Raw genomic sequence first — 15357 nt, 5'->3', positions numbered from 1 at the left:
CAAAAGTTCGCCACGGGGCCCCGCCGTTCCTAGTTACGCCACCAGTCTATAGTCTGCATCTATATGTGGTCGACTTCTTTTCAGAGGATCATCAATGTGGTTAAAATGCTCATTTAATGGTTCCCTTTTTTCCTGGTGAACGATCCTATTCGTTAAATATCTATGGACTTTTTCAGGCATAGGCCATGATGTTCACTTTCGTAAAATTCATCCAAGTATTTTTCGATTGCATGTTGGGACGTATGGTTTTCAGAGGAGACGTTGCGTAAATTCGAACAGGTAACTATTAAACCACCCATACGTGATCCAATGGAAATTAACTTGAGATACAGTAGTAATTATTTTTATGGGCTGTGTAGTAGGTTTTTTTCTCCATAAGTTGTGGCATGTCAGGTCAACTGGCTGCACGAGATTGATGGGTTTTAACAATGACTTTCTTAAGGACTGGTGGTATTCAGGAATCTTCCACACAAGGTCATATATTCTGACACTTGTGGGGTAATTAACTTTAGAGGGTTGACCTCTTACCCCACCATTTGTTTATTTCTAAAGATGGCTACACACCTAGTAGGCTTAAACATTTCCCTCTTCCATCTGTTCTTACTTATTGTTGGACGCCAATGAAGTCTGCAGAGCCGAAGAAGATAATTATCGCCTACTGTGAAGGCAACTTCTGAACTATTCCCATATTACATTCTGTCGTCCTGCTAGACATGGGAGACATGATACAGCTGGAATTTAGTGTCAATGAGAAAGTGAGGTTTGCACCAAATCTTTACTAGCGGAAAACCTTTTAATTACTTTGGACTTTCCAGTAAATCAATACGACGATGATCCCACGTCCTTAAATCATCTCTACAGACCGTTTACTTAGGACATCTACATGAGGACCCATTACGTTTCTACAGATGGTTGCAATTACACCCACTTAATGGTTAAATATTGAACAAAATTCAATTTTATGATTTTATTTAGCATTTTCGCTTCTTATAATGATCCTTCTCAGGCAGCAGAGCTTTGAGGGGTCAAAGATGAGAGAGGATTTTTTGATGTCATGGCAAGCTCTGAGTGTACTGCTTGTACTCATTATGATTTCTTAATTTTAGCCCTTATTGACACTTTGATGGTATTAAACACACTAGTATAGTGTTATGGTGCATCATTCAAGGGAACCTGTTGGGACCTTTCAAATCTCCACCCTCCCCAAACTGCCCCCCCTCTAGCCTTCTTCTGTCATAATGTTTTACTTTTCTGGCGGAAGAAAAAGTACACGGTGGACAGCGTCCGTCATGTTTGTTTAGCTTAGAGTCATTGTGAATGGACACAGATGGAGTGAGCCCATTACTCTACTACTGTTAAAGGGATCCTATCATCCAAACTAATTTTTTTTCTCACTAACACGTTGGAATAGCCTTAAGGAAGGCTACTCTTCTCCTACCTTTAGATGTCTTCTCCGCGCCGCCGTTCACTTAAAATCCCGGTTTTTGTCGGTATGCAAATGAGTTCTCTCGCAGCACTCGGGGCATCCCCAATAATGCAAGGGAACTCTCTCCAGTGCCGCCTCCATTTTCTTCAGCAATGGCCTCTTCATGCGTCTTCCGGCGTGAGCAGGGTCAAAATTCAAGGCATGCGCAAGTCGGCTCTACCAGCAGGCCTCACAGAGCAGACTTCACATTTTTTTTTGTGGCTGCATACGCGAGCATGCGCAGTGCACTCCTGTAGTTCTATGTGAGTGAGAAAAAAAATGAGTTTGAATGATAGTATCCCTTTAAACTTGTTGCTCTCATCGTATGAAGGATGACAGCAACAGTATGAACATATCCTTTTTCTTTTTTTTTTTTTTTAGTGGGGAGTTTGAAGTCCTTTTTTTTTTTTTTTTATGTAGATAGTGAGTCCCATTTTTTTTTTTTTTCCCTATCAGTATGTTTTTGTAGAATGGGAGGAAACTTGCAGATGTTGTTCCTGGCGGGATTCGAACCCAGGACTCCAGCGCTGCAAGGCTGCAGTACTAACCATTGAGCCACCGTGTTGCCCCTTGGGTTTGAAGTCTTGTCACTTGTTATTTAAAAAAAAAACAAAAAAAAAAACCATAGTCAACACCATATGCAGATTACCCTGCAAAGCATTAAAGTTGGTGGCGCTCTCCCAAACAACTAGGCCCTTTCTTAAAGGGAGTCGGTCACCAGAATCCTGGACATGACCCAGGCCCTTCAGATGCCCGTAATAAATCTGTGAATCACTGCCTCCATTATCCAGATAGCACAATTTTTGTTAATGTGCACATGAGCAGTTTGGAGCAACGAGGATGTTGTCACTTACTTCATTGGAGCAATACCCTCATTGCTATAAAGAGATGATTTGTATATGGACATACGCAGTGATATGTCTTCAGCATTGGCAGCCATTCATACCTGAATCCGTCAGTCTGCAGGGCTGGGCTGATATGTTGGGTTCTGGTGACGCCCTTTTAATAAGGACAGATTAACCGTCTCTCTATGGCATCCATGGTTGTTAGGGATGTCTGCGTGACATAGGGGGAAATAGCGCACCCTAGTGGTTATCATTATTTTTTTAAAAGACTGGTGAGCAAAAGAAGTTGGGTCGTTGCGTCTACTTCTTTTCCAGCTGAGCAAATTGATTCAGATGGTTGCAAATAGTCTGAACTTGGCAGAGACATTTCTATCAGCGGGAGCCCCGTCACTACCATGACCTTGAGTCGCTCCGGGTCACCTTGCAGCTGTTGTCTGGCATGTGTAGAACAGTTTGCGGTTTTTCTTTTTTATCACTGGAGGTGGACAGGTGTTCACTAGGAGAACTTCCAACTGGCACCAAAATCCTGGGAAAATGTGGGCACTATTAATTGGCTGTAGCAGTGGCATGCTTAGCAGTGCCTGTAATATAGTCTGGATTTCTCAAGATCTAAGGTCTGGGTTTATGACAAAATCTTGCATTTTATTTTTTAGCTTTTGAATGAGTCTGTTGGAAAAATGGGAGCAACGCTGATCCTGCAATGACATGACCAAGTGACTATATAACCTTAACCTGTCCAGCTGTCTGTACACCAGATTTATCAAAAGCGACTCTTTTTAAAAAAAAAAAAAAAAAAAACTTGCAAAAATTGTCGCAATTTCTCTCCATTATGGGGAGGCAAATAAAGTGCAGTAACCTGTTAGGACAGATGTGTTAGACTGGCGCCAAATTTATCAACCATCATGTGAAACGCGATGAAATTGCTGCTGCTATACATAGTGCTGGCTGCTCACTCACCATAAAAACTATAGTGGCGAATGTAGGTACTGCAGCGTCGCCCCATTAAACTCTATAGAGCAGCACTGCAGTACTCTTCCGCCACTGCAGCTTGTATGGCGAGTGAGCAGCACGGCTTGTCTTGGTACTAGTGACCAGTTGTTGGACTCCGCAGATCTAACATTGATAGGCCTTCAATCTTAAAAACTGGACAACCCCTTTAAGATATTTAATTGGCTTTTAAAATTCATTATCTGTTTCTAGGAAAGCTGGGTGACTTCACTGCAATCCCTCGAACACTCGTGTAATAGTAAAACCTCCCTCATGGGATATATATCACTGTATTAAGAGTCTGAGAAATGTATAATAGTGGCCACAGCTGTTCCTCAGAGCGGCTTCCAAAAAGCTGGCAACCAGTTTGACCTAACAGACTTGTGCCGTATGGGTGCATTTTTTTTTAGATGATTTAGTATAGGGGTATGAAGTCTCCGGCTGAAATATATCTCCTGAAATATGAATCAAGATTAGTCGGCCGCAGCAGATGACATTCAGCTCTATCGGCCTCCTAAACCAGGCAACTGAGGCCTCTGGCATCAATAATAAATGGCTGCTAAGCTGATCTGCTGGAGCTGATGAGTGGGAACTACATGAAACTGAACGCAGACCAAGCACATACTTGTGGTCGGAGGACGGAGGCCGATAACGAGACTGAAACCTGGAACCAGTCATCTGAGCAATAACTTTACAAACCTCAGATGAGCGACACAACCTCATTGTGGTCCTGGTAAACTGTCTGACTACTGGCTCAGGTTATCGCTCCTCTGGACTCGGGTTAGTCATTGTGGATATATTGGCGCTCACACCAATGACCCCGAGAACCAATGTTGTGGACTGTGCAGTCACTTGGGCCGGTGGTTTTTGTAATAAGACAACTTTATCTTTTTACTATGTGTTTATGGGAGCAGGTACACTAAGGGCTAGTTCACACGGGGACAAAGGGGCGGATTTTGACAGCGGAATACATATCATAATCCGCCCCTTTACAATGGTGGTCTATGGAGACCACTAGTGTTCTTTTTTACGCTATCAGCAACTGCAACCTCCGGCGTCGGCCCATTCATGTGAGCCGACTTTGGGGTGGGGGAAGCCGTGACATCGTGGCAGGCGGGTTTTGGCTCCCCAAGTCAAAATCTGCCCCCTGTGTGAACGAGCCCTAAGGGTAAGTTCACACTGAGCCATTTGTCAAGCAGAAAAAGTTGGCTTAGTTTACGATAGTTTTGGCACAAAAATGTGAAACACCTGAAGTTTTGTGAAGATCCAAAATTTCGGCACAATTTTTGGCTTGTAAGCCACACACCCTTTTCAACAAGCCCCACCCACATGTCATATGAGGCTCACAAACTATTAGAAACACACAAAAAATGAGGCGTACATATTCGTTTTTGGCGCAAATTACAACAGAATTCTGGTACATGTTTTAGTTACTCTGCCCCGCTGTGTATTTTTTCCACAATGTAATGGACAACTCCTGTTTCTAGGACACAGGTAGTATACGTGATATATAGCTGCCTTTTCTGCCACTAGGGGGCACTTCATACATTCTTTCTGTTTTTCTGAAGTTGTCACATATAGATCAGCGCCATAGTGGTGGCAGCAGGACGACAATGGAGGAGATCTATTCGTGTCTAAAAGATAAACTGCCTTTGGTTCCTATCGCAACCAATCACTGCACAGCTTTCATGTTGTATTTTGCCTTTGAAAAATGAAAGCTGTGCTGTGATTGGTTGCTATAGGCAACAACAACCTCCATTTTGTCAGTTCTTGCTCCCATTTGTCTAATACTGGTAGAATGGGCTTTATTAGAACATTCCCCCAATAAATGATTCACTATAACCCGCTGGCTGTCAGTATTGTATATTTATCAGGTCACTGGGTCCCAGATCCTTTATGTAGATGTCAGGCCACTAATTCCAGGTTGTAACGGTTGAGCAGACAGAAGGGACTTGACTGATAAGTGGAATTGACAGAACCCCAAGAGAAGTGACATGTCTGCTATGGAGTCCTCGCCTCGGCTGCTGACTTCACTCTTAGCATGGGCTGTAATTGATGTATAGAAACCATTCAGCTGTTGAATAGCTCAGAAAAGCTGATCCTGACCAATTATACGCCATGATATGGACCGTCCCATCGTATGCCATAGGTGGAACGAAACGCATCGACTCACTGGGGGGTGCCTACCTAGGAACCTGATGATGTAAAAGGTCAATAGATGACCTTCTCTATGAATATAATTTTCATGGTACCAGAGAAACTTCATGCATGGCGAATTCTGAAAAGGCTGAATAGTAAAATACAGTATATATGGTAATATCAGCAGGACAATACAATGAGTGAGGACATAGTGTATGAAAGCTTATATGTCAGGAAAATGGCGTCTAAAACATGTACCATATATATTATCGAGCTGACAGCTGTGACTGATTGGCGGTGACCATAATACAACATATATATATATATATATATATATATATATATATATATATATATATATATATATATAGACATTTAGTGATCTTATGACAGTGTAAACTTAGGCAAAGCCTGATCTATAAGAGTGGCCAATGCTGGATGATAAATCTGGTGTCTCTGACTGACTAGTCTTCATACCATCTATTAGTTGGCTTATCTTGTACCAGATTTTATGCCAAAATTTTGGTGTGATATTAAGTCATGCCTCCTTGTCAATGTAGGTTGAAAAAAAAGGCCTAAAATGGATGCAACATTGTGCACCTAAAAATCATAATGCCTGGGTAGCCCCTGAAAAAATGGGTGACCTCCTGGACCCTTGGAAGAGCCAGCAAATCTCCCGGGACATTGGGTTAGCAGTCATTTTATATATGAATTGATTGATCACTTTGGGCTGGTAATGTATGAAAAGGGGGCATAGCCAGAACATTTAGTGCCCAAATGGGCCATAAGCGATGTCCCGATGAGCTGTGGTCACTTTCATGGGGGTTGTGATTGCAAGTGAAAATTTTTGCACGTTCTTACAGAATTTCCCAAATGTTGGCAAGCATACCTAAAATAATCGAATGTCAGGCCAGAATTCAGGCACAGCCACCATAGTAAGTCAATGACGTAGTGCATGACGCACCAAAGATGATCTCAGTATAGTATAGCCTGTATTATATTACATCACTAGCCTCTGCCCGCAAATTCATCTGCGGGTTGTTGGCGTTGATGATCCACCTATTTTCAGCAAATTGCTGCCGTCAATGGTTTGCCTACTCTGTCGTTTTGGCAGCTCTTAAGCTGTCCTGCTACTGAACTTGTTCCTCGCGCTGTGCCTGTGATTGTTTCGTCATCTCAGTAGCTCGCTGGGGCGCCATATAGTGAGCGTGTTGTTGGCATTGATGATCCCCCTCCGCTCCGATTGAGGAGAGCTCTGTGATTTCTGGCTAACTTCATAGCTCTCGTTGTTTGCAACAAATTAGATTTTCTTTTTCCAGGCATGTTTAAAATTGACAAACTGCCAATTTGGATTAAAGGTGTTTGCCCATGTCAGTTTGTCTGCACTGCCTGGAGCAGATCAGATAATATGCAAATGTATGTACATTGAGGTTTAGCAAAGTGTTTATATAGAGAGATAAGAGCCCTGGCAGAGATAAGCTGCTGCAGGAGTAGTGTAATATAGTATGTGAAAATAAATTCATAACCGTCGTGAAGCCATGTCATTTACTGGGATAAAAAGTAGCCTATATGTTAATCGAGGTTACAATCTATCTATGTGCCAAATTTCATTCAAATACGTTCAGCCGTTTTTGCGTGATTGAGGAACAAACATCCAAACACACAAACTTTCACATTTCTAATATTATTAGTAGATAGGATAGGATAGTCTAAGTATTTATAGTCCGTTTTAGGTTATGTTCACACAGCGGATTTAGAAATTTGAGGTTGGCCTAAGTTTCCAATTCCTCCGCAATGAGATTGAGCGGGACGTTTGTTTCGGTGTCTGGCTTTGATCTTTAACTTTATTGAAAACAATAGGTGGATACTGCTCCAAATTTCAGCAGGAATCTGCCTCTTGTTGGTTTCAGTGGGAGTCGGTGACAGTCGCTTCTTCTTTCCACCGTGAGGGCCTGGATTTTGAGAGGAATTTGAGGTGGAAGACCGCCTTAAATTCCTTTCCAAATTGCTCCGCGTGAACCTACTCTTATAGTTAATTAAAGGGGTCTACCAATAACAAATTGTAGCGTAAGATTTTGGTGATCGCTGGGGGTCCCAGTTGTTGGACCGACAATGTTCATGGAAACGGGGGTCCCTGAATCCCATTTGGAAATGGGCAGTGGTGGCACGCATGCGTCTCCACGGCTTCATTCACTTTAGTCACAGAAGTTGGCGGTAGGTAGGTGATAAATGTTTATGGGAATCCGGGCCATAGTGTTGTCACCGGTGATTGTGAGCTATGGTCGTGATACCGTGCCAGACGTTATTGCGCAGTTGTGATAACCAGAGCTGGCAGCGTATACAGTGACTTGCAGCACTTAATCATATAGGCAAGAATATGATAAATCATGTACGCTGCTATTCCTTCCAAGACCTTGCAGAGAGGCCCCAGTAAGCAAGTCAAAATGTTCCTCCTAAACTTAGAGGTGAATAAACTTGCAATGTAGATTGCGGATCCACGATGAGAATTTGTGGTCAACGACACCACGAACAAGTCTCGCGTTGCTGCTTTCTTTCTGATATCATATATCATCATTTTTAGGTCTTATTCATATGTTGTAGTTGAGTCGTGGTTTTTTTGCATTTTTGCAAACCGCAGAAGGCAAATAAGTCCTTAGGGATCACAATTATGATGGATTTCCTCCTAAATCTTCTCACTGCGTTGGTTGTATCTGGCGTTCTTGTTGAACACAGTTTGGGCTAAGAATATAGAATCTGATATTTGAGTGTTATGTATATGTGGTATGTACTTGTACCTTGTTATATGGACTTGTACTATATAGGCGTCCTGTATGTAGCAGCCAGTATGGTTAATATTGAACGCGCCTGTTAATTTCCTCTGTGTCTCCTCTGTATACCCCCCTCCTCCTCCTCTTCCACTTCCTCTGCTGGATGCTGATAAATGAGCTGTTTCAGCCGCCCGGGTTCTGCACACCTTCCTGCATTCATCAAGCTGAGTGCATGCACAATAAACCACACTCCACTACTTAAGACTGTTGTATAACTGTGTTAGTTCTGCAAAATCCAGTGTAAAATGCACCTCCTCACCTTCCCACTTCAAAGGCAGAAGAGTATCATGGCTCATTTAATCACAGCTACACACAAGCCTTAGAAACTGGGAGACCAACCAAGATTTAATTGTATGTTGGGAAAGAACAGTGCCAGCGAAAGAGACAATGGCTCCGAGCAACATATGGGGGGTGTCGTGTGTTCACACAAAGCATCCTGGGAGTGTGCACAAGTTTACCAATTATAACTAGCATACTACAAAGGGGAGCACATACAGGAATTGGGACAAAACTCTCATTAGAAAGATGCAATATGCCTGCTTCTAGCTGGTTGTCCTGTTGAAATTTTAGATTTTTAGGAAATTCCATAGCTACAGCATGTTTAGAACACTTTGAACCGTTAACAAAATTTAGTGAAAGAAGAAAAGAAAAATCTAAATCACACCATTCTTTGGTGCGACCGCCTATTTTCCTTACATCGGTTCTTCTAGGTCCATGATGGCGAACCTATGGCATGCGTGCCAGAGGTGGCACTTAGAGTCCTCTCTGTGGGCACCCATTTGTGGAACAGATTATACTGTGTGGGGCCAGTTTGCAGCAGATTACACTGTGTGGGGCTCACTGTGGAGCAAATTATACTGTGTATCGGCCACTGTGGAGCAGATTGTACTATGTGGGGGGCCTTTCACTATTTTTATCACATAGTATCCGTTTTATAGCAGACAAGTGATATTATTATAATTGTCCACAATGGTGAATCCGCACAGTATTAAGGTTAAATTGCCATGTTGGCACTTTGTGATAAATTAGTGGGTTTTGGGTTGCAGTTTGGGCACTTGGTCTCTAAAAGGTTCGCCATCACTGTTCTAGGTAGACTTGAAGACAGTTTTTGCAGGAGCTTTGCACAAAAAGTTTTTCCAAATGTCTTGAAGAACTAAGCATTTTTCTATCTTCTGCAGATGTAGGCTTGCTCCAATCCTTCTGTCTCTTCATGTAATCCTAGACAGACTGGATGATGATGAGATCAGGGCTCCGTGGAGAGCATATCATCAATTTCAGTATTCCTCCACCAAAGGGCGGTCACACCAAATTTTGATGGGATTTAGACTTCTCTTTTGGTTCATTCACTTAATTTTGTTAATTGACAGAAATAAATTAACACTTGCATTTTTTTTTAGTCCTACCTAAAACTTTTGCGCAATACTATTTATAATCGTAGCAATTGTAAGGTTGTGTAACGGGATTTGCTAATAGTCTGAATCTTTCTTTTTCAGGAAATTTTACTATATTACCTTGTTGAGAGATCCCGTCTCAAGGTACCTTAGTGAGTGGAGACATGTGCAACGAGGAGCCACCTGGAAAACGTCACTCCACATGTGTGATGGAAGGACACCAACGCCAGAAGAACTGCCATCTTGCTACGAAGGCACAGACTGGTCAGGGTGTACTTTGCAGGAATTTATGGACTGTCCCTATAATTTGGCCAACAACCGCCAGGTGAGAATGTTGGCAGACCTCAGCCTTGTAGGATGCTATAATATGTCCTTCATTCCTGAGAAGAAGCGAGCTCAGCTTCTCCTGGAAAGCGCCAAAAAGAACTTGAAGGATATGGCTTTTTTTGGCCTTACGGAGTTCCAGCGAAAGACTCAGTATCTCTTTGAGAGAACTTTTAATCTGAAGTTCATCAGACCTTTCATGCAATACAATAACACTCGGGCAGGTGGAGTTGACTTGGACAATGGCACTATCCAAAGGATCGAGGAGCTCAACGATCTAGACATGCAACTGTACGACTATGCAAAGGACCTCTTCCAACAGCGCTATCAGTTCAAGAGGCAGGTAGAGCGCATGGAGCAGCGCAAGAAGAATCGTGAGGAAAGACTTCTCCAGCGGTCCAACGAGGCTTTTGCCAAGGAAGAGGCAGAGGACCAAGTTCGCTGGCCTACGGAAGACTATATGAGCCATATAATTGAGAAGTGGTAGCTGGGCATGGACTTTTATACTACTGGAGAAACTGGTCTCACGTTTGTTATTCTGTCTTGTATAAAATACTGAACATTATAAATGAGAACACTTTTTATTTAATGTTTGTAGCACACGGCTCAAAGCTTCAGTAAGTGTTCATCCTTGCGTAGGAGAGCGTCTCTTCTTTTAATGTAGTGAGAATGTGACCGCACAATGTCAACAATGCTATACGTTTTATTCACACTAGGGAGTCATTAAAGCATTGTTAACTGTGTGATTTTTTTTTTTTTTTTTTTTTTTTTTTTCTTCTCCTATCTTCTCAAATTCTCCAGGGCAACTAATGAACTAATAACAGTGGTATGTTTAATAGCCCAAAACACATTCTTGCTTTTACAACCCTTAAAGAAACCCACATGTTGGCCAAAGACAGCAATTAGCAGTGAGAAAAGTTCCTCGTATGTGACTTATTATAAAGTTTCCGAAGACAGATGTCCACGTAAATGCTTATACAATGGGGGGATGGTATTCTAAAATATTCATATGGTTTGACGTACAGCGCATCAACGTTCCCATCAATGAGGTTGTCCATTGTGTACGCACCTTCCTATCCTAGATTGTCTATGCAAAATGGCTTGATGGGAGTCGACCCATTCTCACCTAAACGCCAAACAGTCTTTGGAAGGAGACTGTAATCTTTTGTTGGACCCAAGGAACATATCAAGATCGGACCAACAGATCTGACTTTACAACAAACATACTGAGAGAGAAATATCAATGAGCCAGGAGTTTGTAGGACATCTCCTTGTTCTTATACAATGGGGCACTAGGCCTTTCTTCTACTTAAAGAGGACCTTTCATGTCCTCGTTGACGATATTATATACCGCTAGAAAGCTGACTTCTCTGAATTCAGCACACTGCCAGCTTACCCAGCCCGGGTGCCAGAGATATCAGTGGCGTTAGTTTCAGCTCTGCGTCATTGCTGGGCAGTGAGGGCCGACCCCCTGACAGTACAAGGCTATGGAAGAGTTGAGGGATAGAAACAAAGTGCACCAACCTCTCTGGCACTCGGATACATTCTGGCAAACGTGAAATTCAGCTCACTGTCCGCTTTCTAGCGGTATATCAGACTGCCGATTTCCAAGGACATGAAAGGTCCTCGGTTAAGGATGGGTTCACACCTGCGCCCCGGTCTCAGTTTTCAGGTTTCCATCTTCTGCCTGAGAAACTGGACAGAAGACGGAAACCGGCAGTCAGTTTTCATGCCCATTTGTTTGAATGGGTGTGCAAAGTGTCCACCTGTGAGCGTCTTCTGGTCTACACGGCGAAACTGGACACAAAGTTGGACATGCAGGACTTTGTGTCCGGTTAAAAAAAAAAAAAAACTTTTGCCGCGGAGATCACAAAACGCTCACAGGTGGACACTGTCTGTCGGGTCTCCGTCTCCTGTCGGCAGAAGACAGAAACTGAAAGCGGAGACCGGGGCGCAGATGTGAACCCTCCCTTAGTAGAAGAGGAACGGCCTAGTACCCCATTATATAAGAAGAAGGAGATGTCCTTCAAACACCCGGGTCATTGAGACTTCTTTCTCAGCATAGGTTTGGCGATTTTGTACATGGTGTATACAATACAATGTAATAAGCTCTGAGGCTATTATCCTCCTCTTGTAATCTGTTTCAGGGCTAGAAAAAGATCCAGAATAGAAAAAAAAAAGTCCAAAAATAGTTGGCAAAGTCGTCTGAAGAATTTCTGCCTCGGAGCAAAACTTTCACAAGAAGCTTATTTATAACTGTATCTGCCCGAATATCATCTAGTGATCCACACCGGATACAAGTAATGGCCTTCACTATTTGTTAGGAAAATGACACAGTAATTTTGGTTGTGTGTTCATAAATCTCCAATGTCAATGGTTTCATGTCTCCAGGTCCTGCTGGAAATATGATCAGTCTTTCTGGATTTCTTCTGTGCCTTTTAGTCAAGTGTACATATGACCTGGTACTCTGCCTGTACCGTCATGTCTGCTTAGGTAGCGAAGCTTTACAAAAATATGTGAAGGCCAGTTCAAGTAACCGGAATATTTGAGATAGAGGGCCTTTACAAGGGGGTTTATTCCTGATCATTGTCCTTGTAGACATGTCCAGTGATCGATCTAGAGAACTGTTCTGTATGACATTGTCTTACACCAAAGCATAAGGCTAGGTTCACACGATGGAATTTGAATCTGCCTCAGATTCTTCCCTAAATCTGTGGATCCCTCGGTGGAAAACCAATGCAGAGTCTGCGGCATGGATCTCAGTGACAGAATATCATGTGAAGATCGAGCGGGATGTCTTGGAAAAAAAATATTTCCATTGCTGCTTCCAAAAGGAATTTGGAGACGATTTCGATCTGCTGTAAATTCCATGGTGTGAACCTAGCCTTACACTTACCAGACAAGAGAAGATCTTACGGAAAGTTCACACAGAGTTTTTTTGGTCAGGATTTTGAGGCCGTATCCGACTCTAAATCCTGACCAAAAAGACGGCTCCCGGAAAAAGAAGCGAGGTGCTCATTCTTCAGGCTGTTTCGCCTCGCGATTCTGCCTGAAGACACTCCCTCCTCCTGACTAGGCCCATTCATTGGGCCTAATATGGAGCGGAGTGTGCGGCTGGATGTCGGTGTAGTGCATCGGCTTTCATTCGTGGCTACCCGTCTTTTGGACCGGAACCTGAGGCGGCCTCCACTTCAGGTTCCGGTCCAAAAAACCCTGTCTCAACTTACCCTTAAGGATCCTGGTTCCAGTTATCTTTTGGGTTAAAAGATATTAGACATGGGCTAGTCTCCTGCCATATGCGTCCTGGTGTGGTAGGGTCAATATATGGGACTCTCCCAGTTACTTCTGCTGACTGCCATGTGTCACAAGTTGCTGAAAGATGCTGTATGAGCAAAGTCGGAAGCACTGCCATGTTTTATTTTTTCAATGTAACACAACGGTTGACGTACCTCCCCCAACCCTTATTAAACATATCACTGTTCCTAGTATGTGAAGACACAATAAGCTGAACTTAAAGCTGTAAATTTTCGTCCTGTTTAAGGACACAGCCCCACTTAGTGGTGTAGGTTGGAACTGCAGGTAAAGCACTCAACGTTCATGGGAATTGTAATTGTGTGTATAGCATTTTTCAGCGGCGAGCGTCTAGAATCGCAGCATTACGATGGACTCGTGCTAACGTAACAGGTTTTCTTTTTTTTGTATGGAGAACAATGGCATTTGTTTCATTTCTATTCCTAAGCAATGTGAGAGGGTCGCTCATTGTAATAAATTATAATTTATATTGATGGGCATGTCTGAATATCAGTCTATTTAATTTCCCATGACTCCTTTTTAAGAAGGGTTTAATAAGAATGCATTCATGCTCGGCAGATTTGCTGTGGATCTCTATCCGGATGGGCCTTGCAGAAATCCATGTGCTTGCAGATACATCGGCCCCGTGGAAGGGATTTCCAGTGGCCGAAATTTCTGCATCAAATCCGCCATGTGTGAATATCTTCCTCTTTCTTACTGTATCCCCTCCCCGCCACCATTTCTAATGTTGCATACAGTACATTTTTAAGCCATTTATATCACTGTGAATCACACTTGTCATGTTCCTTTAATAAAGATTTATGCATAATTCTGTTTGTGTGAAGATTTCACGCTTGTCTTGTACGTGTTACATGTCGGGGTAGAGATTTTGGATGCTCGTGTTGGTTTGATATCTGGAATTACGAAATCCTAATTACATTAGTTCAGAACTAAATGGGTTATTTATACAAAAAAAATTAGGGATTTGCAAGTAAAACAAGTATAGCATTACATAGACATGCTTAATATGTGTTTGCACTGGCATACCGGGCTCCATAAACAACAATTTTAGGTTCCGTTCCCACAGAGTAACGCAACGCACATTCAGACACATATACATGTGTCAGAGTGCGAGCGCTCAAAACAGAACCCATTCACTTTAATTTGTGCCGGAGCATGCGCGCTACACATTGAAATCAATGGGAGGCTTTTTAACCCATTGATTTCAATGTGTAGCGCGCGTGAGCCGGCACCCATTGAAGTGAATGGGATCTGTTGTGAGCGCTCGTACTCTGACACGTGTTTACATGTCTGAAAGCGCGGCGCATTAGGAGTCTTACATTGCAAACCTAGTTCGGACTTATTCACACAGTCGGCTTGGTCCCAGCTGTCAGCCATTTAAAAAGCAATGAGAGTCAATGAGTCCAAAAAAAAAAACAAAAACACATTTCTACATGTCTACATTTGTCAGTTTTGACTGACACACGGACCAATAGAAATCAATGAGTCTGTTTTTTCATGGACGTAAAGAGGGATTGATGTCTGAGTCGTGTACGGTAAAAACTGATCAATTAAGTTGGGTCAAAAAACAAACAAACTGAAATTCATCCATATAAAAAAAAAAGTGGATGACAGCCATAAAAAAATGGGCAAATGGTCACAGATGTGAGGCTAAGGCTCCATGGGCCAGAAACACAGCGCTAAAGCACTGCGGGAACAACCACGGTGTGAACGCATCGCAGTTCATCCCGCAGCTCTTTGAACAGAAAGTTCACAGAGTTTTCCTCCGCGGACTTTGTTACAATTATGGGGAAGCTGCCGGCGTTTCTGTAGATATGATTGACATGCTGCGATTTTCAAAACCGCAACGGTTTTAGAAATCACAGCGTGTCCGCGCGATTTTTCCTGCGAAGTGGGCATGGGATTCGCCAGAATCCCATTCACTTTGCAAGTACTGTAAAACACTGCAATTTTTCCTGTGGCGTTTCCGCCGCAGGTAAATCGTATCATTTCCGGCCCTCGGGGCCCCGGCCTAAAATAGCTTTATTTGTCAGGGGGGGGTTATGTGAATATACCCTTACTCTGCC

At 42.8% G+C, this 15357-nt stretch overlaps 1 protein-coding gene across 1 annotated transcript in view; it reads left to right on the top strand.

Moving 5' to 3' along the window:
- HS6ST1 (heparan sulfate 6-O-sulfotransferase 1) overlaps positions 1 to 14092 on the top strand; it is a 95406-nt gene extending 81314 nt beyond the window's left edge. Inside the window, exon 2 of the mRNA XM_075269077.1 lies at positions 9758 to 14092. Coding sequence (XP_075125178.1) covers positions 9758 to 10466 — 709 coding nt within the window. The 3' untranslated portion in view covers positions 10467 to 14092. The remainder of the gene's footprint in view (positions 1 to 9757) is intronic.
- Positions 14093 to 15357: the final 1265 nt, after the last annotated feature.

This window comes from Leptodactylus fuscus, chromosome 3 (assembly GCF_031893055.1).
Source record: "Leptodactylus fuscus isolate aLepFus1 chromosome 3, aLepFus1.hap2, whole genome shotgun sequence".
In the NCBI taxonomy this organism is placed as follows: Eukaryota; Metazoa; Chordata; class Amphibia; order Anura; family Leptodactylidae; genus Leptodactylus; species Leptodactylus fuscus.
This window is presented reverse-complemented; position numbering and strand designations above follow the sequence as displayed.